Below are 22789 nucleotides of genomic sequence, written 5' to 3'. Positions count from 1 at the left end.
GTAATCTATTACCTGTTATAAAACCCTAAAAATTTTCTCAGTACTGAACGATCAAAAAAAAAAAAAAAAAAAAAAGGAAAGGTACAGGTCCTGTCTTTCATGAAGAAGCTGCTCTAGCTGTGCTTTCTTCAAGTGCCTTCTGAGGCCTCACGTTTCCGTTGGCAACTACATAACAGTCCCTCTGTTATTAACAGGATTGTTGTAATGTAATTGTCAACAGCACAACCAATGATAATGTGCTCAAAAGAACAGGATTTTGTTTTTCACTTAGAAGTTACGTTAAGCATGTAAGATAGGCTGTTATTCCTTGTGCCAGATGCTTCTAGCAAATCTAATTCGCCATTAACTGGACTTCCTTTTCTTTTTGCAGAACTGCCTGTGAAAATCAGCAAGCCTTTGTCAAGCATGAGTGTAACTGAGAAGGACAAGGTCACATTTGAGTGTGAGCTGTCCAGGCCCAATGTGGATGTTAAGTGGTTCAAGGTACAGCACTTAATGGACGGTGACATTTTCACTTCTAATGTCCCTGGAAGTCAATGAGAGCCTTTTATTTCACTTCCAAGAGACGTGGGGCTGAGCCTTTGCTATTTAGCTCTTAATGTGGCTCTCTTGTCCTTATATTCCTTTACTTGCACAGTTTATCTCTCTGTGGGTTATTTATTTACCAGATCATTTTGAGTGCATTTATCAGGTTAAAAGTTAAGCTCCTCTTGAATTTATAGTGAACTCCTGAACTGTTGTTGCACAGAGTGGGAGGCCTGCTGTCGACAGAAGCACAGTCTTGGGATTCACTTCACACGTAGCAGTTCTCACCCAGGATTTTTAGCCAAGTTGGGAATTGAGGTTTAGGGTGAAGCCTTGATTCCTTTTGCACCTGACAGTCTGGAGATGAGCTCAGGCATTACACGTACCTTCCTTGTAGCTCAGCTGATTCTTTGTTTGAGTGGAGATAATAGCATTTCTTCAAAGTAATGTCTTAAGGGGCTAATTGCCAACCCTGTACAGTGCCGTGAGCCTGCAAACAGGTATTTCAGATCAACCAATAATTGATGCATGTTCTCTAAGCATTCGTGGTTCCTGAAAAATTTGCACCATGCTTAAATTTTGGCATATGCTGAAGTTACATTAAGCACAATCCCACTAAGTCCCTTGAGACAGGTGAATTAGGCAAAGATCTGAATGCTTGCTTTGCTCAGCGCAGACATGGAATAGTTGATGGTGATTTGGTTTGGCCTTTTCCCTTCTAGGATGGGAAGCAGCTTCAGCAAAGTAAAAACGTGGGGATTATTTCCCAGGGAACTAAGAGAAGCCTTATTATTCACAAGTGCGAATATGAAGACCAAGGAACATATGTATGTGAAGCAGCTGACGACAAGACGTCAGCTACGCTACAGGTTCACGGTATGTTTGACTGAATGAGGAAATGACCCCTAATGCAATATTCGGCTTCACAGCAAGAAATGCTTCATGGGCAGTTTGTGCATTTCTCTGTTACTCGTTATGAGTAATGTTCTCTTCCTAGTGGGAAAAAATTGACAGAACTGTCCTGTGCTTGTTTTATCCCTGGATGAGTGTTTTTGGAAGAGATGCTAACATAGTTTTACACTTGTCGTAAGTGTGTTCTACTCTCTGGTTTTAAGTTGTTTCTAGATTGGCAAGTTAACAAATAATAGACGGCCTGGCACAAAGCAGGGATCCGAGGGCTGGCATGCACACAGTTTGGTTCAGCTTCTGCCGCTGTCACACCTGAGTAGGAACTGGACAAGCTCTGGGTATGATCTCAAGATCTGCCCCAGTTTTTATGCTGTAAATGCTAAGGTAGAGTAGGAAAGTGTCACGATTTCTTACTGCATCTCTGCTTTATGCTCAAGACACTTTTCCCTCTGTGTACTGTGCTGTGCAGCTGTTTAGGCACCAGATGGATTTTCTCACCAGCCTCTGAAGCGCCAGAGACAAGCCAGTGCTGAAGGCCAGTTCCTGAATGGATAGGTCTGGTATTCCCTGGCAGATGTTACTTTCCAGGGAGACATCTGAAAATATAGACCAGCTCTTTCCTATTCCTTGCTAGATGCTGTCCTCCTGTGGCCACTTGGGTACAGCGTGAGCAGTATCTTCATGAATGTCCTGTCCTGTTCCATTGCTCTGCTAAACTCCCTTTTTCTCCCTGCCTTTGTGGTTGGGATGGGTTGCTGTTTGAGTGCTGTCTGGTTTACGTCCCGTTGCTGATCCAGGGTTTATCAGGGCCTTCCTTTCCGAAAGGGGAGGGCTGCAGTAACAAACAGAGGCTGGATCGGTTCTGACACAAGTAAGTGCAGGGCTGTGGAGTTAAAGGGGATCATGCCCAGCTGAAGGCGCTCTGAAGCAAAGCATCTCATGCTGTACAACACCTGGTTGAGGTCTCTGTGGCCCTAGGAGATCCAGGTACACTGGAGAAGGTGTGAGAGGGCAGCATGCAGAGAAGGACCGAAACCACGCTGCCGAGGGCAGATAAAACCTCAAAGCGATTGCGCTAAAACATCCTGAGCTGCTTTAAGCCCCATATCCAGTTATCTGCCACTCTCTGCTCTATGAAAAGTGCAGTTGCTGTTTTTAAGAAGATAACAGAAGAGCAGCTTCAACCATCAGCCCAGCAACCAGTTCCCAGTAGTGGCCCGTGGTAGATGCCTAGGAGAAAGCATAAGGTTTGTAGTAACACCAGAGGTTGGAGGCTTGTGTTTAATTTTCCTTGGTGATTATCTTCCATGAATGTGTTTAATTTCTTTTAAAACCCATATAAGTTCTGGCATCCCCAAAATCCTGTTGCAGCAAGCTCCACTGTAGCTGGTAACTCTACCTGCAGATTCAAGGGTAAAATATATTTACTGTGTTGCAGAGAGAAACCATCCGGGAAAGGAAGTTGGTTTAGAATAAAACACAAGTTGTTATCCCATTTTTCCAAGCAAGCGTGCAGAAGTTAAACATGCTGCACTCAGTTATGGACATGCCGCAATAAATATTTGTCACTATTTCACAGCCCGAGATATCAAGATTATTAAACCACTGGAAGACGTGGAAGTGAATGAATACGAGAGTGCCTCTTTTGTCTGTGAGATTTCACACGATGAGGTCCAAACCCAGTGGTACAAAGATGACAACAAGCTGAAGGCTGCTGACAATATTAAAATGCGTCAAGATGGTAGGGAGTAAAAGGGGGGTGTCATTTTTGAGTGGAGGGGATTGGGGTGGGTGCTGGAAAACACTGAGAAAAGAACTTTTGGTGTTGGATGCTAAGCACAAAGGGCTGACCTTCAAAATCCAGTTAAGAAGGTCCAGCAGGGAGTTGTCCTATGTTTTAGGGCTGCAGCTAAGCTGGACCTCTGACGCAGTGGGAGCTTTAATGAAGGGAAACCTGACATTAAATAAATAATTAGTGTGTGCACAAGAAAAGAAAAAGGCTCCTGGTCGGTCAGTTCGATCCCTCTAAGGCACAGGAATTTGTATTTGCTGACAGTGGGAGGGGTCCCTCTGTTTCAAGTACTTTCCAGATGGTGGCAACCACAGTCAGTCCATCCTTGGTGGAGCAGAGGCTCGGTTACTCTTTGATGCGGGCTTAGAGGAAGCGGTCAGCCTCGCTGCCGTGAAAACAGGTGGTGATGCACTGAAACCAGACGGACAGTGCTCGAGCTCGCGGCATGCCTCGGAGGATGGCGTGGCTTCCTCAGAGGAGGATACATGTGCTTGTGTGTCTGTTCTCAGGAAAGACCTATTCGCTGACTTACATGCGTGTCCAAGTCGAGGACGCCGCAGAGATCAAATTTGTAGCGGGAAAGGCAGAATCTTGCGCCCACCTTACGGTGAAAGGTAATTGTACTTTTGATGACAATGGTGCTTAAACTGTCTCTTGTTACAAACTAAGCAATTTCCCTCACTTTTAATGGAAAGAAAATTGAGCATCACCTAGAGTTTTCAGGGAAAGAAGAACCCTTACCTACCTTTTTGCGTATGAAATATCAGCCTCACTGTTGGGGATTTCCTTTGGCTAAATAACACAGAATTTATTTTATCAGAAAGGAGATGGTGTTTTTCTACCTTTAGACATTAGGAGTCATGTTTAAACTCTGAGGGAAAACACTGCAGTTTGTCTTTCTCTTGCATTCTCTCTTTTTTATGTTTAAATAGAATACAGCATTTTTTGTGTTTAACTTAGCATAATAAAAAGAGAGAGAACAAACACTTTTAAATTAATACACTGAAGAGCAACCCAGGAAATCTGAGATCAGTCCCTGGCTTTGCTGCAGCACTGCCGTGTAATGTTGAATAAAAGTGTCTCTGCAGTTCAGCCCTCCAAGTGGTAAAACAGAGATAACAAAGACTTCCTTTCCTGAGCTCTTTACTTACTGTGTGTTAGTTCAGGGCTTGATAAAGTGGGGATTCCTGCCATCATCCAAATAACTGATCAGAAAAGAAATATTGCTAATGAGTTTTCAGTTGGCAGCCTTCAGTACAACTGCACTGACTATTGCGTATTTTTTAATTCCTTTTAGAGCTACCTGTAAAAATTGTGAGGCCTTTGCGAGATAAGATTGCTCTTGAAAAGCACCGTGGATTCCTAGAGTGCCAAGTGTCTCGTGCAAGTGCCAAAGTCAGATGGTATAAGAAGGATGTTGAAATTCACCCTGGTGACAAATATGAAATTGTCAGCGATGGTGTCTATCGGAAACTCATCATCAATGATGCAGATTATGAAGATGAGGACACGTACACTTGCGATGCCTTCGATGACAAAAGCAGTGCTCACTTCTTTGTTGAAGGTAGTAAACCATTTTTTCCCTCCAGGATACATTGGAAGAAAAATTGGTTGGTCCAGAAAGCCTTCTTCACTTACCCTAAAACAGGCACTAATTAAAAGTATTTTAATTAAGTGGTGATTTTTTTTCTGAAGTCCATTGGTATTGCTTCCTTTTAGAATTATGAGAGCAGGAACATCCTGAAAAATGAATATATAGTACCTAAGAAAAGTGATGAAATTCCTGTTCCGGAGAACTTTACCAGATGTACTGGAGAAAGTCTGTTGTTCAGAGAAATGTTGCTGTAGCTAACCAAAGACTTTCTTGTTATCAACATCTGCATTTCAGTGAACTTTCTATTCCATCTTCTAATGCCTCGTGTTTGATATCAGGATAGGAAGGTGGCATTCTGTTTTACAAATAGGACGGGGAATCAGGAGATCTGGATTCTCTGGATGCTGTGTCACAGTCTTACAGTCTGATCTGTGACCAGCCCTATATGTTTCTTTATCTAAAAATGGATGTTTTAAGGCTTATTGAGGTGATAAGTGCAGTATTCAAATGAAGTAAAGATGATATGAGCATGCAGGATGATCATGAAAGAGTCCTTTCACGACTCCTAAATCCCCTTTTTCTCTTGTTCCCTCCTTCATCCAGAGCAATCCATTAGTATTGTAAAGGAGCTGTGTGATGAGGATGTGACTGAGCCTGAAGAAGCCAGATTTGAATGTGAGATATCCATTCCATCTGTGAAACCCCCGAAATGGTCTCTGTGTGGAGAAGTCTTGCAGGCTAGCAGAAACATTATCATGCAGCAAGAAGGCACCATCCACCGGCTGGCCCTGCTGAAAACCTCTGCTGATATGACAGGCACCATTCAGTTCTCAACTGGCAAATCAAAATCCACAGCAAACCTGCTTGTCAGAGGTAATATGTCCTAGTTTGAATTAGATCATGAGAGATCCCTCCTTCTCCCAGTCCCTGGAAAATAATTGTTCAGGCTTACTGTTTAATGTGCACGCTTCACTGCTTGGGGGCTTGGAAATGTATGTATACCTGGACGATCTGCTTAGTCCCCAGCTGGTTGTTGGACGCAATGTCGGATGCTCTAAATGAGACGACAGTGTCTCAGGAGGTGTCTTAGATTAGATGATGAGTTTGATGTGCTTGGTTTTCAAATCTCTTGAGCTAAGACTAGTTGAGTCACAATAAGGTACCATAAAATTAAAGACAAAAGAAGTGCCTCAGGTAGCAGGGAATTGACTTTTGAGACTTTTGGTTGTTGTTTTTTATAATATTCTAAATTGTAGCATTAAAAAATATAGAATTTGTAAGTTTATTAATACCTCTAAAATCAAATCACCGTAAAATCAAGGAAGAAATACCTTAAAGAGTTTGCTCCTTAAAGGGAGCAATCATAATTCAGTTGAGTGCTATCTTTTTGTTCCTTGCTCTATTATTTCTAATTTTTACTCACTAAAAGTGGTTTCCGCTTTTTTTATTATTATTATTATTATTATTAACTATACCAAAGTATTCAGAGCAGATTAAATTTGCCAGGAGAGTTTCTTTTGTCCCATTTCTGAACTAGAAATGTTTGATAGCACATTTACTGAATCCATTTTGTCATTGATTTGATCTGAGACAAAGCTTAAAGTCTTTCTGTCTTCTGCTGTCACCGTGGTAAATATCTCCAGTCACCTCCTGTAGTTCTTGTTTTGATTTTAATTCATTCCTATTTGAATAAAATCCTCAATTAGAGAGAAGCTGAATAAACACAGAACGAGAACTTGACCATGCATTTGATAGTTAATATACAGTATTTTCTTATAGAAGTATCATCAGCAGCATTCCCTATAGATTATCATGTCCCTGTAGCTTCAAACTGGCCTCTCAGCAAATCAGCCCTGTGACAGGAACTTGTAGCATCATCTGAACGGTCCCAAAACAGTGGCCTTTGTATTAATTGACATGAAACAGAGATTTGAAACTTTTCTTCAGCTTGCCCTCATCCGTTCTTCTTTTCCAACCCTGCTTTGCAGATTGCAATATACAGATCACCAGGAAGATGGAAGATAAGATAGTTTTGGAACGTCGTTCAGTCGTCCTATCATGTGACTTCAAGCCTTCTCCAAAGGCTGTGAAATGGTTCAAGGGCCAAACAGCCATTGAGCCCTCTGAGAAGTACAAAATCAAGCGGGAGAAGCATTCAGCAGAGCTCAAGATTCTCAAGGTGAAGCCTGAGGATGCTGGTGTGTACATGTGCAGGGCGGGAAACGCAGAGACCGAAGCCATGCTGACCGTTGAAGGTACGAGCAGTTTGCAGCAAGCAGGCTGGCCTGTTGCATGTCCTTTCTGATTTAGTATTTCACTCTACGTTTCTCTTCTTGAATTGTGGTCGATTCCCACAGTTCTCTTCTAATTTTATATGAATGTAATGTTTTAAGTGCACTGACTATTTCTGATGTGCACTGTGCTGATATTCCAAGATCCTGAAGTCCAGCACTTACCTGTCAAAGGGATTATGCGTGTGGAAAGGCAGTATTTGGGAGAGGTTTTGGCAGTAGACAGAAGTTCAGGCATCTTTCTCAAGACTTTATTTATTAGTCTCAAGGCTTTCTTTATCTCAAGATTCTTTCTCAAGACTTTATTTTCCATTTCATGCTAGGAAATAGTACACTCTGGTAATTCTAGCTAAAAATGTTCTTTTTTTTTTTTTTTTTGAGCTGCTACAGGCCTCTGGTTTTGATGCAAATGCTTGTGGTTTTCATTCAGACCACTGTAGTCATTCGCTGACCACAGTGGTATCTTTTATCACCGCTATATGTTTATTAATCCTAATGGTGTTCTGCCTCATCCTGGTATGGCAGTATTGTTTAGCCAGTTTTTGACCTCTGGAAAAGCTATAAGGAAAGATGATCATAGTGTCACTTTCCACAAGACTTGTAGGTAAGCCTCAGCATCGTTTCCAGAAGTCCATTGAGCATCTCTTGCTAATAGTTTGGCCTAGAAGAGATTCATTCAAATGACCAAATGATTTAATATTCCCAAAGCCTCCTGAGTCAGTCGGTCCTATGAAAAACAGCATTTTTTAAATAGAGTAATTGCAAAGACAAACCTGTGGCCAGTGACTGGAAAAGAAAATAATTCAGTTCTTGTTTCTCCTTAAACCTGAGCAAATTGCTTAATCTCTTTATGCTATCTACTTGTGACTGAAAACATAGTCTTCCCCTCATCTTCCGTAACTATTTCACTGGTGGCAGAGTCAGAGACAATTTAGTTATAACGTGTATATGTGCGTTCAGTGACTAGCACGCAGGGACTTGGAGCTCTGTGGGATATTTCGAGGTCACTGTAATGTTGTTAGCATTTTAGAAAGAATTATTTATTTTTAAATTTAAAAAAAAAGAACCGTTTTATGTGGAAAAGAGAATAGAGGGGGCCGGGCAGCATAGTCTTTTGTAGTGGATGCTTTTTTGCTGGACTGTGAAATGTAATGAGCTGTGATGCACAGGAGATCAGACTAGACCGTCTAATAAACTCTCAACACTATGAAATCTAGCTGTGGAAAGAGTACTGATTCATGATAACACTGATGATGGTGCATTTTGGTTTCCTACAGCCCGCAATGTCGAAATAATCAAACACCTGCAGGATGTGGAAATTGAAGAAGAGAGTTCTGCCGTCTTCTCATGCGAACTGTCCCACGATGACGAGGATGTGGAATGGTTCCTGAATGGCAACCTCCTTTATACCAACAATTTCAATGACATCAAGAGTGTTGGCAATTGCTACACGCTGACCATGAAGCAAGTCAAGCCTGAGGATGCTGGCACAGTGATGATGAAGTCAGACAAGGTGTCAGAGAGTGTGTGTCTGAAGGTGATAGGTGAGTCATGACCACGTTCCTTCTGAAAGCAAACAAGAGATGGAAGGGAGGCTATGGTGTTATTTACCATACCCATGCCGCGGTCCTGCCTCTAAGCTTCACCTCTCTGGGGCGAAGTAATAAGGGTTCAGTTGCTTTCTTCCAGTGTAAGTTTCTACTATAGCTGACGATTTTTCTAAGGAAAATTGTTTTGGTGTCCTGCCAAAATTTTCCATAAATTATCATCGTCCTTTTACTTGTTGTATGGACAGTTTCAAGGGCAATTTCCTTTACTTGTAGCTCTCTTCAGTAGTATATTGTCTATATAGTGTTATTACTAAAGATTTTGATTGCAAGGAGCTGAACTTCAGTGTAGCTTTAAGGGTAGCACATACCTTTCAATGCATCTGTTGCGAGTTAGATGGATTAGACAATAAGAACACACTTCGTTACTGTCCTTAATATGTCTTAGAGCTTCATCACACAGCTGAGTTACTGTGCTTTAACACATTCTCGTGCATCAGCTGAGTAAGTCATGTGAATTATTTTAGGGTTGTTAAAAACTTTAGGTAGAACTCTCTTATCAGAGTTTCAGTGAATGCATTTTCTTTTGCCACACACGTGTACATGCATGCTCAAGTAATGCTCAAGTAATTCACCCTGTCCACTCAGAGAGCCCGAAGGATTTGCTCTTCCTGCTTTCTCTGATATCTGGTCAAAATTTTTGCCTCTATACACAAAGAACAAATGTCTTCTGGATCAAATATATGTTAAATTTTATAAAGGGAAGCAACAAAGCAAAGAGACGAGAGGCAAAATGTTTAAGAGAGAGTGTACAGCATGTCCTTTTATTGCCGCTGCCCACTATGGTGAATTCTGCTTCATGAAATGGCAGTGCCGGCTGTCCAGCTTTGGAAGAGCTACATCCCAATTACTTCCCTTCACGCATTTTTCTTACAACTACCTGAACCCTTTTCAGTTTTAGACTGCTGCGAGGAGAGAGGACATCCCTAATGAACCTTCTCTGCTTCTGTGGCATTATGCACGCAAGTGCTCCCAGAGCGCAGCTCCCAGAGGCAGCGAACAGATGCAGCAGTTTGCGCAGCAGTGTTTGGGCTCTGACTAGAACCTGAGGATCTTGCTGGAAGTTGTGGGCTTTCTGAGGACCCCTGAGGAACTGATTGCTGTGAAGAGGAAAGGGGAAGCTAGGCAAGGACAACTGCAGGAGGCCTTGACTTCTCCTGGGAAAAGCTCGTGGGAAAAGCTCTAGCTAGGAGTGGCTGCTGCTAATGAGCTCTCTTGGTTGCCCCTGACCAGAGGGAGTTGGGGCCTTTGGTCCCGGTGGCCCTTGATTAGGGCGGTCAAGCACCCTCTCAGCCAGTGCTAGGGAGAGGCCTATATAAGAGCCAGGCCTAAAGCACAGCTCCCAGAGCGCAGTGAACAGAGGCAGCAAAGAGACGCAGCAGTTTGCGCAGAAGGGACGCGCGAAGGTACCTTCGTTTCTGTTCCCTGTGGTGTACGCTTCCTCAAGTATGGTCGTGACACGCCGCACAGCGCGTTCCCCAGCGGCTGTTGGAGTTGCTGTGTCAGAGGCTGGGACCCAGACTGACCCTCTGACGGCAGATGCAGCCCTCCAGGTCTCAGGCCGCAGGGAGTGCTTGGGGCCTCTCCGGGAGGCCTGGGCTGGCAGCCAGCTCTCCTGCAGGAGGTGTGCTGCTGTTGGCGAGCTGTGTCGTCAGCTAAGGGAGTTACGGGAGGAGGTCAGTAGGCTGCGCAGCATCCGAGAAGCGGAGCAAGTGATAGACAGGGTATTCTCGGAGACTGTGCAGCTTCGGGAGTCCCAACCCCCTGCAGCAGTGGAGTTGCCAGAGGGCTCTGTGCCGTGTGAAACGGTACATCATAACATCATAGAAGAAGGCTGGAAACTGGTCACTGCTCATGGGAGGAGAAAGGCTCCTACTCCTCCCGAAGACTTGCAGCTGAAGAACAGGTTTAGTGCCCTCCAGGATGAGGAGGAGATGGGCATGGCTGCCAGGGAAGTACCTGGGACAACAGACCCTGTGCCTTGCCGGAACGCCCGGAAGAAGCGGCGGGTGATTGGTGGACACCAGGTTAACCATGAGGCAGCAACGTGCCATTGTGGCCAAGAAGGCCAATGGTATCCTGGGCTGCATCAGGAAGAGTGTTGCCAGCAGGTCGAGGGAGGTGATCCTGCCCCTCTGCTCAGCCCTGGTGAGGCCACACCTGGAGTGCTGTGTCCAGTTCTGGGCTCCCCAGTACAAGAGGGATGTGGCACTACCGGAGCAAGTCCAGCGAAGGGCTACAAACATGATTAGGGGACTGGAGCATCTCTCTTATGAGGAAAGGCTGAGAGAGCTGGGCCTGTTCAGCCTGGAGAAGAGAAGGCTGAGAGGAGATCTTATCAATGTGTACAAGTATCTGAAGGGAGGGTGTCGAGAGGATGGGACCAGACTCTTTTCAGTGGTGCCGAGCGACAGGACGCGAGGCAACGGGCACAAACTGAAACACAGACAATTCCATCTGAACATGAGGAAAAACTTCTTCACTGTGAGGGTGACAGAGCACTAGACCAGGTTGCCCGGAGAGGTTGTGGAGTCTCCTTCTCTGGAAATATTCAAAACGCGCCTGGATGCGATCCTGTGCAACGTGCTCTAGGTGACCCTGCTTGAGCAGGGGGGTTGGACTAGATGATCTCCAGAGGTCCCTTCCAACCTCGGCGATTCTGTGCTTCCTTAAACCTAGTCTGTCTTGTTGAGTATCTGTGCCTCAGAAGTATGAAGTTGTCCCTCTGGCCTTCGCTAAGACTCTTCATGCTTGCCCTCGGCCCTATTCTCTGTGACTACATCTCCCATGGGATGCCAAGACCCTGTATCTGAGAGATGCTGCAACGTAGAGAAAAAAGGAGTCCTCGCAGTCTCATAGCTGCACAGTCATAAATTACAGCACTGCACCACGATTACAGTGCTGAATATCGCTCCCACTCCATGGCCATGCAGGAGGCCTTTCCTGATCCCTGTATCCTCCCATTAATGAATTCTGCTTTCCCCCAAACTCATTCAAATCATGAGGTATGAGAGGTCCTGTACTGGTGTCATCTGCTCTGGTAGGAGTTTACTTAAGCCCTCTTTAAATGCCTGGTAGCAGCTGAAAACGTCTCAACTTAAATATCCTGATTGTTCTCTATTTTGTTCCTGTTAACCTTCAGAGAAGCCTGCTGTCTTCATGAAGTCCTTGGACGATGTTTTTGGTGAGGAGCGAGGTGTGGTTAAACTGGAATGTGAAGTCTCCAAAGAGAAGGTCAAACCCGTTTGGAAAAAGGATGGTGTGGAGCTCGCTTCTAGCAACAAATATGAGCAGACGCAGTCTGGGAAGACCCTGTGCCTCCTTATCTGTGACCTCGAAAAGACAGATGCAGGTTTATACACGTGTGATATTGGCACTGATGTTGCCAAGTCAAAGGTTGGCGTTCAGGGTGAGTACTGTAGTCAATGGTGGCCAGTCGAGGGGCGCTGGGAATACGTATGGGTTTGGTCACTTTGTCTCACACCTATTCTTCCATGAGCCTCAAGGGTCTCCACTGTAAACCGGTGTTGCCAGAATTATTATACAACACAATGACGTCTGAACACCCCTTGTTATTCTTCTTTTGTAAGTGTGCCTGGTGTTTTAATGAAAATCACTGGACATATCAAGAACATGCCAATTACGTTTCTTTCCTGAACACCCCTAAAATGGAGAAATGCTCCCAAGAAGAGCTACTAATTTCTTAAAATAAAAGAACCTTGTGTTTCACATGTTTCAGCTATTAGTTCAGTCAGTTGTGGGAATGTAAAAGTTAGAACATTGTCTGTTAAAGACCCGAATAATTCCTCCGGTCCTTTAATCCTTGTGGCTGCCTGTTGGAAGGAGGAGTGTTCAAGGCTTTCAAACTCCTATTTGGTATTTTTTGAATTCCAGTTTTGAATTCCAGTCCATTTTGAACACCAGGAGGGGTTGGACAGTGAGAAAATAACAAACACAAACATCCCATTTCTCGGATCAGCATGGGCAAAAGCCTTTGTTTCACACAGCATCCCAAAGGCTTCCTAGGTCTGATAGCTTTTCCCCTCTCTAGCCTATTGAATCTTGACTCTGTTCCCCGGAGCAGGCTGTTCTCCACACAGTCATTCCAGAGTGAAGCCAGGAGATTCACATGGTTCTTTTCCTATAGCCTTGCGGTGACTCTGAGGGGAAAGTGTCGGAAAAACTCTTCCCCACGTCGAATGCATCAGTAAGGAATGCAGTGCTGTCCTGCAAATCCTGTAGATAAACGAGCCAGATGAGCTAAAAATGATAACACCACTACTCATGTCAGTCTTTAAAGCCTTTTCTCGTTATAATCATTGTATTAACCTACTTTTTGCCTTCCAGAATTAAACATTGGCATAACCAAACGGCTGAAGAATACTGAAATCCAGGAGGGAGAAGATTGCACTTTTGAGTGTATTTTGTCCCATGAAAGCATCGATGACTTCCACTGGACACTGAATGGGAGCAAAGTGGCAAGCGGTGGGCAATTTGAAGTATTTAACATGGGTCGGAAATATACACTCAATATCAAAAGTGCGACTGTTGCTGATACTGGAGAAGTCATTTTCACTGCCCGTGGTCTAACCTCCAAGGCCTCTCTGGTTGTGAAAGGTAATGAGATCAAACTGATTATGGGGTCTGAGTGTTTTCTTTTCATAGCGTATCTCAGTAAACCATGAGGGCAAACTCCTGACGTGATGGAAGTGAACAGCAACCTTCCCTGTGAGCCCAGAGGCACTGAGAATTTCCCTGAAAAACAAGCGAAAGGCTGAAACTTTTTATAGATGTTTGAAGAGTTGCAGAATGCATTGATTAGTGTTGCAAGTGCACTTCTCTCTACCTCTAGCTCCATTAATAATGGACCAAGAATGATCTGTTCAAATAACTGTAAATGCAAATATCCTTTAAGTCTAAGCTGAAGGGATGGTCTTCATCATATCTAACTGTACACACAGCTGCTACCTAGAATGTGTGCATCTGAAATAGTCCCCCAAGGCTCCCTGGGTAGCCAGCAGAGAGAAGAAATGGGTAGCTTTCGGACGTGGTTCCTCTGCCACAGTTGGACATATTTAGGACAGAATGAACTGTTGCCTGAACACCATTGCCTGTACTGAGTAGATCACTGCTGGCTATAAAGGGGACCTGGAGTGGTTGCCTCCACAACATATCTCCATACGGTTGATGTCTGCATTTGGTGAGGTAAATCGCACCCTAAATGCACATGCCAGTAAAGGCAAAATGACAGCCTCTGATGTGAATGCCATCCAGACAAGTCTGCAATTCCTATAAATGATCACTACTGTTCACTGAGAGCCCATAACTGCAATGAATGTGCACTAAACAAGAACGCTTCTATTTCCCTCTGTTCCCATCATAACCTGAATCATTCATTGGGCAACATGAAAATTTATTGTATATTTTAGTTGAAAAAACAACAAAACTCCCTATATTGATCATGATTGTAGATTTTTATTCAGGACTCTTTTCTCCTTCAGAAAAACCTACAGAGGTTACAAAACAACTGGAGGATAAAACAGCAGCAGCAGGGCAGGACATCTGCCTGAGCTGCGAATTGTCAAAACCCGATGCAAGCATTCGGTGGTACAAGGATGGCAAAGCAATCCGAAAAAGCCAGAAATACGACTTGCAGCAAGAGGGAACACAAGCCGTTCTGATCATCCATGACTCCACAGTCAAGGACAGCGGGGAGTACACCTGTGAGACAGAGGTCTCAAAAACGAAAGCCAGGATCACGGTGCAAGGTCAGCAGAAGGGCACGCAGGGGCTGGAAAGTATAAAAGTTGGGGTAAAAATTTGCAACCTGCGGGAGATGTTCTTCTCTCCTGTTTCCCTAAACAGGACCAAATTTGGTTTTCAAAGATTTCTATGGATTAAAATTTTTTTAAAAATTCTGCAAAAAAACCTTCTAGGTCCTGAAGAATCTTTTGCATTAATTGATGAGCTAATCAAAAATGTCAATTTGTATTAATTTTTTTTGAATATGGGCATCAAACATTATATGCAGCTTGCCAGATGAGATCTCACGATCACCTGTACAATGTCATTAAGCTTTCCAGATATCTGATAATATTTTACCTGGTACATCCTATGGCAGGAAGTGGGCTTGGTGATCTTCTGAGATCCTTTCCATCTCTGTTTTCTGTGATTCTACTAGTTGGGGACAGAGGAGAGTCAAGATTGCGCTGTTTATGCTGAGGACTTGTTGGGTAACAAATTCTCTCTTTTATTTTCTTCCTGCAGAAAAACCCAATTACTTTGTCAAGGAACTTTCAGATCTGAAAGTCAATGAAAATGGAGTTGCAGTTTTTGTGTGCCAGAGTGAGAAAGCCGCATCCTCTGTGGTCTGGAGGAAAGGCATAGCAGAACTCAGGGCAAGCAGGAAATACGAGATCACCCAGAAAGGCAAACTCCTGCAGCTGACCATAAATAACTTGGAGAAAAATGACAATGACACTTACACCTGCGACATTGGGGATGCCCAGTCCAGAGCGAAGCTAGTCGTACAAGGTAAAATGGGAGGAACATGACTATACAGCCTGTTTCTCCAGCAGGAAGTGTTACCTTGGTGGAACTTGTACATTTATGCCAGATCTCTGAAACTCCAGCAGTCTGGTCTCACCAGCAGCTCTGTGCATGACCTGTGTTGACAGACATGCGGAGGGCAAAACACCCTGGGAGGGAAGGAACTATACAAACTAGCCCAGTGCTTCTGGGTGGCTGCATGGCCAGATGTCTAAGTGCTGCCACCTATGCGTAGGCAGATCTATTTCTCAGCGTACGGCCGCTGATTCCTGGCTATATCTGACTCATGGTGTGTATATACAGTGCAGGACGTATGGGCAAAATCTTAGCAACACTGAGAACTGCACTTGCAGAGCAACCTGTTGATCTGAAGCGTTTACACTGGGAATACTTTAGGTCTGATTTAAAAAACAAAATGCTGATGTGAGGAGGTGCTGGTGTTTCTTTCTGGATATATGATTCATAAGATTCGTGGTGCCTGCTGCTGGACAAGGGAAAACTTATTCTGCCTCTAGGCTTTTTTCTCCATGTCTCTTGATGCCCCTTTCCAGTAGTGGCCTCTCAAAGACGATGAGTAGATGAGTGGTCCGGTGCTCGTTGTATGTTTTTAGCATCCCTCTGTGCCTTAGAGGCGAATTGCAGCCTCCACCTGAAAAGCATAGCCCAAGCAGGTTTTGTTTGATGTTACATGCAGCAAACAAACTGAGGAAGGGGTGAGGTGGCCAGTGCAGATGGCAGGGCAGTACGTACAGGGAAAAAATGAAGTTTGGTTGTTACTGCTTCTCACAGTCCACTCGTCACAGCCCCATTTGGGAGAAACTCTTGAGATGAGATAGATGAAGCAATGAAGAGAATAGGAGGAACAATCTGAGAACAGTCACACGGAGCTGCAGTGGCAGCGTGCTGTGAAGTTATTAAAGGCTTGGGGGTTAAGGCTGAGTCCTGCACCTCTGACCATCTGCCACTGCAGCTTTGAGAAGCAAGGAGGTGTGCTTAATCCCCCTTGTTGCCTCAGGATTTGAGCCGTCTGAATTTGGTTTGAGGTTTCTGACACTTACTTTTTTGGGTGAAAAAACCACTCATCTCTGTCACAGAGCTCAAGATTATTTGGCTCGAAGAGGTAACATGTAAAATAAACATAAGTCATGAAGAATATGGCAGCATCGTACTTACGGTTCAGTAAAAACTCCGTCTACTGGTTTTGTAACTAGGAGCAGCATTAGGTATGTCTTTGTGTACAGTGATAACCTTTTATATGTACACACACCCACACACATTATATATATGTATATATATACACACATACACACAGTTTTTCAGGGCTGTTTTGTATTTCCTTTTATTAAAGCTGCACCCAGACAGACGCTCCATTTCCCACTGTGTTTGTGTTCGGGCTGAGCTCAAAGAAGTGGGGAGCTGAGTGGTCATATCCCATAGAGAGAAAGCTATATTTGCTCCAGAAAAATACAATAAGCAGAGGTAGTTCTCATAGGCTCACTGATGTCTAGGACACAGTGGCACTCAGAGCTTCACTTTGTCCCTGTTCCAGGTAGTTCCTTTAGGAGAAAGGTTATAATACTGGGTTTACAATGTACTGAGTACTTGTTCTACTATACGTGTTTTATTATTTTGAAGTTGTCTTCATCCTATTTTGGTGTGTGTCCTGTAAATATGTATATTATCTTCCTGTGAATAATTGTTTTGTTCAGTAACAAGAGAGTTATATTTCAGACTTCTTTATCATGATTCTGTTGTTGTTGTTGTTGTTGTTGTTATGAAATACTCGTGCAAGAAGTCTTGGAATTTTCCGTACCAATTTTCATGCTAGAAGCTGGAGATTCCAGTAATAGATGTATCTATGTTCCTTTCAGGCCAGAAAGTGCTAATAACAGAAGACCTGGAAGATGTCAATGTGTTAGAAGGAGAATCTGCCATGTTCAAATGCAGAATCTCTCCTGTAGACTATAGCAAAGTGCAGTGGTTTTTGGATAAAACCCCACTCCATACCAATGAACTTAATGACATCCAGTCTCAGCCTGGTGGATATCACTTGCTAACCTTGAAAAAACTCTCACTGAAGGACTCGGGGGTCATTACTTTTGAAGCTGGTGATACGAAAACATCCGCCAGTTTGGTTGTTAAAGGTAATTCAAGCATCAAAACTGCAGGAGAGTTTAGAATAAGTAGAAATAACTGCTAGATAATGTGGATAGGTGAAAAAAAGAGCAAAAATGCTACAAATTAGGCCTCATCGTATGTTTACCTGTGTATGTTCAAGAATAGTGTTAGGTGTATAATAAAGCTAGAGTTAGGGAATTAATGTTTTGTAATCCTGGAGAACTGCCAGTGTGTTTGTTGGACCTTAGATGGGAATATTATAGTATGGGGATGGTTCACTGCATACCTCCGCTGGTTTTCCTTGAGCAGAGATAGGATGGCACGGCGATGGTCAGGGAGAAGACTTGCGCGTTCATAAGCCTGTACTAGAAGACAGCAGAAGACAGCAAGAAACTGTTCTTTCTTTTCACGACCTCAGTAGAGGTTTCTTCCTCCTTCCTCTTCCACAATAAGTGCCTGCTCTACACTAACTCATCTTAAAGCCTGGAATCCCAGGCTGGGATAGAGCCTGAATGGGAATCTCCACCGGGACCCTTTCACTGGCAGCTCTGCTTTCCTCTCTGTGTCTGTTCTGTGCTGGTTTTTAAGCTTGTCCTTCATGTCTGTTAAAAATATGTTGTTGGTTCTCATAATGAGAAATTAGTACCACTGGTCGTGTCAGAAGATGCTTTGTCGTTTCTTTGTGTCCTCCGTGTTATGCATGAGATCGCCTCGGTAAGGTTTTGCAGCTTTTTGTGTCTGTGGTCCAGTTCCAACCAGCAATCCGCAACTCAGTTCAGTGTCTCCCATCCCTGACCAACTTCTGAGAATTGTATCACCAGGAGCTTCTCCAGAAGTTGGTTCGCTGATGGCACTGACCTTTGTTGTTCTGTGTCTTCTCTGCCTCGCTCCATGGATCTGGCTGTCATCCCGGAATGATATGTGGAAGCTGAAGGAGGAAATTTTCTCTTAACGCCTGGGCCCTGGCAGAGTCTCTGCGTTATATTACACCATTTCTGTTTTCCTTTCACTGCTGAGGGCACAGGGAATCAAAATTCAAATAACTAAGTAACTGGCCACTGCTTAAGATCTTTGAGGGCTGAAATTTCACGCTATTCTTTGGAGTGCTGAAACCAATTGCATACTGTTTGTGTCATTAGTAGCAACAGCAGTGTTTAACGCTAGTGCTTACAGTAACAACAGTAATAGTGGCAATGTCTTGAATAGTCCAAACAGTAGTTAAAAGAAAAAAGTATATGGTCTTAAGCATTTTTTTGCTGCTGTGGAGTGCTGAATTGTAAAAAAAATCTATTTAGTTTGCTTGCTAGTTTTTTTTTTGGTTTCTGTAGTTTTGTATCTGAACAAAAAGGGTTGAAACAAAAAGGAAAAAAGTGATTTCCAAGCTCATGCATTTCCTTAAACATTTGCAATATTCCCTTTCAGAGCAACCTGTTCTTTTCAAGCAAGAGCTCCAAAATGAAGAGGCTAAAGAAGGAAAACAAGTCAAGCTGACCTGTGAGCTCAGCAAACCTGATATGCCAGTGAAATGGATGAAGGGAGACACTGTTCTCTATGCCAGCGAGAAGTATGAGTTTAAACAGCACGGTACTGTGGCAGAACTCATTATTCGAGATGTCGAGTCAGTAGACGCTGGGATCTATACCTGCAGCGCTGGGGAACTGAAGACCACTGCTCGGGTGAAAGTAAATGGTAGGCAGACTAGATACGTGGCAACACTTTCCTAATGCATTGTGTAATAGAGTTGCTATAAAGAAACAGCACTTCTTTATTGCAGCAGTGCCATCTGTGAATTCATGGTTAAAATTTAACAATAATATGTATACTTGTAAGTACATTTATGTATTTCTTGAATGTGGTTTCACATTATGTTTCTGGGATTTTAGGCCTGTAACTTCCCACTGAGGTGGAAATAAATGTTAAGGTTTCATGTTCTATACGCTGCATGCCAGAGTTCCCAAACTATTAGCTATTTTACATGGCTGTGGTTAAGACTGGAATTAGAATTGGAGACCTTGAAAAGTAGTGCATGCCACAGAGGAAAGCAGGAGAGAGAGAGGGCGTGAGTACTGTCACAGAGCCCTGCAGCGGCTGGGGATTTGATAGGTGAGGATGCGCAGAGGACCGTGAAGTAGTCCCTACAAAAGATAAGAGAAACTTCTCTCATACCCCAAGGAATCCCTAATGATCTGATAATACCTGGGAGAGAGTTTTCTTCCTGCTCCCAAACAGAGTGACATGGTTGGGAAGAAAACTCTCTGCTGCTGCCTATCCCACTGCTCTGCTCTTATGAAAGAGGACTGGCTGGAAGTGTGTTAGTTTTAAGGAGTGACAGCTGCCCTGGAGTGCTTATTGCACAGCGGGAGAAGAACAGGAGAAGGTACGTGCCATACCTGATCTCTGTGTTTCTGTGCTCTAGCTGTGCCTGTCCTCTTCAAACAAACCCTGGAGAGCACGGAAATGGAAGAGGGGAAAACTGTCTCTTTGCGCTGTGAACTCACAAAACCTGACGCACCTGTGGTGTGGAAGAAGGGAGGAGAGACGATCCAGGCAAGTGCCAAATATGAAATGAAGCAGAAGGGGACAGTGGCGGAGCTGGTGATTCATAATGCAGAGGCAGAAGATGCAGGAAGATACACCTGTGACACTGGAGACCAGCAGACCACAGCCCAAGTCAAAATCCATGGTAAGAATAAGATACCGGCTTGTGACTATTTGTTGTTGTTTTTGCCATGGTCCTGCTAGGTCCTGCCAATCAAATATTCCTGGTCTGGTAAAATATCTATCCTTGCTTCTGAAATAACTATTCTGTTTTCTGCTCTGGACAGAGACACTTGTCTGAGCTCTAAGCCAGGAGGTAAGAATGGCCTCGGCTATTTTGTTAGAGACTGTGCAGTTCTTTCCTTCAGCTGCTGAGCCATTTTTTTCATGTGTCTGTGACCAACAGTATTTGGGCAACAGAGGAGTTCTTACTTTGATATCAAATTATTGTAAAATAATTATCTTGTTTTTATTTCCCTTGATTTCATGGTGTGCTAATATAAATGCAACTAAAGTCCTGGAAGTGCAGGTGAGTCGCAGTTAATTAGCTGTATACCAAGGGAATTGTTTTTGGCACTGTTTAAGTCCCTTATGAGGTAACCGATTGGTACCGATGCCCCTTAAATAAAATGAACGCTTCATCCCTCAGCCATCTGTGCACTCATCAAAGAAGATCTTAAGAGCTTGGAAGCTTTGGAAGGGGGGACAGCCAGCCTACGCTGCGAGCTGAGCAGGGAGGCCCCCGTGGAGTGGAGGAAGGGGCACACTGTTCTCAGACCAAGTAAGAAGTACAGGATGAAACGAGAGGGTGCTGTGGCTGAGCTGCTGATCCACGATCTGGACTCAAAGGATGCTGGAGACTATACCTGTGTAGTGGGAAACGAAAAAACCACAGCAGCCTTATCAGTGAATGGTAAAAAGTCAGAAATGACCCGTGAAACTCTGGAACGTTTTTGTCCATCCCCTCCATCCTCCTTTCTGCGTAGTTCCTAACAACACCTATCTTTATGTCTCGCTTCTACTTTTTTCATCCTTATTTTTCATGTTACCATGTCACTGCTTTCTCCATTCCCCATCCACCATCAGCGTTCAGTGTGCTCTGTGTTGCATGTATGTGTGTTGTGCTGTCTTCCCGGAGACCTTTCTCAAATGAATGCTGCTGACGTGCTTGTGTGTTTTATTGAATTAGTATGGAAACATAAGACACCTTGGGATTTTCTGTTAAGGAGGGCTTAGCACCCTTAATGATGAGGATAAGTTTGTCAATAATATGTGTGATCCAAACCGAATCAGAGGCTTTGATTCCCAAAGAACAGTTCACTTAAGGGTTTTTTTCTTCCAGCCAGAGAAATGGCAGGATGTGTTTGAGGATAAGAGTGTTGGAATAAGGCCTGGGTAGTTACGTGATAAATCACAGTTCAGCCTTTTACCGGAGGTGCTGGGGTAAGGCTTTGAGTTGCAATGCCTGTTCATTGTGCGTCTCTCAGCCCTGCCAGTTCGTTTCAAAAAAGAACTGAAGAACGAGGAAGGCACAGAGAGCGGAACGGCCACTCTGCAGTGCGAGCTGAGCAAGGCGGTTGACTCGGTCGAGTGGAGGAAGGACGAGAAGGTGCTGATGCCAAGCAGCAAATACAAAATGAGACAGGAAGGCCGTTTTGCCGAGCTGGTAATCCAGGATCTGGAATTGACGGATGCTGGGAATTACACTTGCGTGCGCGAAGACCAGAAGACAACAGCTGCTTTGCGAGTGAACGGTAAACGTTCTACCCCTGTTTATCATTTAGCCCTTCCCTGAAACTTCGTGTGTTGGACGCTCGGTGTTTTCTGATCTTCTGAGGACCTGCCAGTATGGTTTCTTGGAGAGGTTTCATGTTCTTAGCTCTGTGATGACTATGAGTCACCCTGCTAAAGGACATTTCCCTGTGCTTTTTTGCTTTGACGCAGCATAGCTAGGTTCTGTGCTGTTTTCTCTCATTTCTTTTCCTTTACTGTAGGAGTTCTCCCCCCCCCCCCAAACTTACCACTCTATTCATCTAGCAGTAACGCATGTTTAACTAAATGTATATGCTGCAGTCTGGTAGCTCACGGAAAAGTCCAGGTCATTTCATTCTAGCTCTGATTCCGTCTCTGTTGGTATTGCGTCCTTCAGCCTTGCCTATCCTCTTCCAAGAAGAACTGGTGAACAAGAAAGCTACGGAGGGAGAGGCAGTCGCTTTGCAGTGTAAACTCAGCAAGTCAGCCCCGGCCGAATGGAGAAAGGGGCGTCAGGTTCTCAAGCCAAGTGAGAAATACAAAATAAAACAGGAAGGCCCCTTTGTGGAGCTGATGATCCAGGATTTGGATTTGACAGATGCTGGCGATTACAGCTGCGCGTGTGGAGATCAACAGACTACAGCTGCGTTGATAGTAAATGGTAAAAAGAAATCCGAGGCGCATGCCCCAAGTAAACCTGTATATTCCAGACACTCTTCCTCTTTTTCTCCTATTGCATCTTTTTCCTGTATATTTTCCAGCTCCTCCATTGCTGATTGATTTTTCTTTCCTGTTTTTCTTCTCTCTCTTTTTACCCGATCTCTTCTTGATGTGCTGTTTGTCTTCCTAGATGCTATGTTTAAACAGCAAATGGAGTACAGGTTCCCAACTCAGTACAATCTCCTAGTCCAGTGTAGCTGCTTGTTTAAAAGTTTTCCCACAGGAATTGTCCTAAAAGTGGGACTAATATTTGCTTTGTGTTACTTAGAACGTTGCTCCCAAGACGAGCAAGCTTTTGTCAGTATATGATGCTACACACTGACTGTCTTAATGAAAACGCAGCCTTTTTATGCTCCTGCAGTTCCCACCCCTTTTTTGTCAATTATTTTTTTTA

General features: G+C 43.9%; 1 protein-coding gene across 1 annotated transcript in view; it reads left to right on the top strand.

Moving 5' to 3' along the window:
* The window catches only part of LOC136991349 (obscurin-like), a 157830-nt gene that overhangs the window by 31418 nt on the left and 103623 nt on the right, over positions 1-22789 (top strand). The window contains exons 11-28 of the mRNA XM_067292216.1: positions 371-483; positions 1248-1401; positions 3014-3175; positions 3736-3840; positions 4524-4790; positions 5424-5693; positions 6809-7075; positions 8389-8655; positions 11861-12127; positions 13066-13335; positions 14220-14486; positions 14986-15252; positions 17139-17411; positions 18808-19074; positions 19802-20068; positions 20573-20836; positions 21411-21677; positions 22073-22336. Of these exons, the coding sequence (XP_067148317.1) occupies positions 371-483; positions 1248-1401; positions 3014-3175; positions 3736-3840; positions 4524-4790; positions 5424-5693; positions 6809-7075; positions 8389-8655; positions 11861-12127; positions 13066-13335; positions 14220-14486; positions 14986-15252; positions 17139-17411; positions 18808-19074; positions 19802-20068; positions 20573-20836; positions 21411-21677; positions 22073-22336 (4278 nt within the window). The remainder of the gene's footprint in view (positions 1-370; positions 484-1247; positions 1402-3013; positions 3176-3735; positions 3841-4523; positions 4791-5423; positions 5694-6808; positions 7076-8388; positions 8656-11860; positions 12128-13065; positions 13336-14219; positions 14487-14985; positions 15253-17138; positions 17412-18807; positions 19075-19801; positions 20069-20572; positions 20837-21410; positions 21678-22072; positions 22337-22789) is intronic.

Source organism: Apteryx mantelli, chromosome 2 (assembly GCF_036417845.1).
Source record: "Apteryx mantelli isolate bAptMan1 chromosome 2, bAptMan1.hap1, whole genome shotgun sequence".
Taxonomy (NCBI): Eukaryota; Metazoa; Chordata; class Aves; order Apterygiformes; family Apterygidae; genus Apteryx; species Apteryx mantelli.
This window is presented reverse-complemented; position numbering and strand designations above follow the sequence as displayed.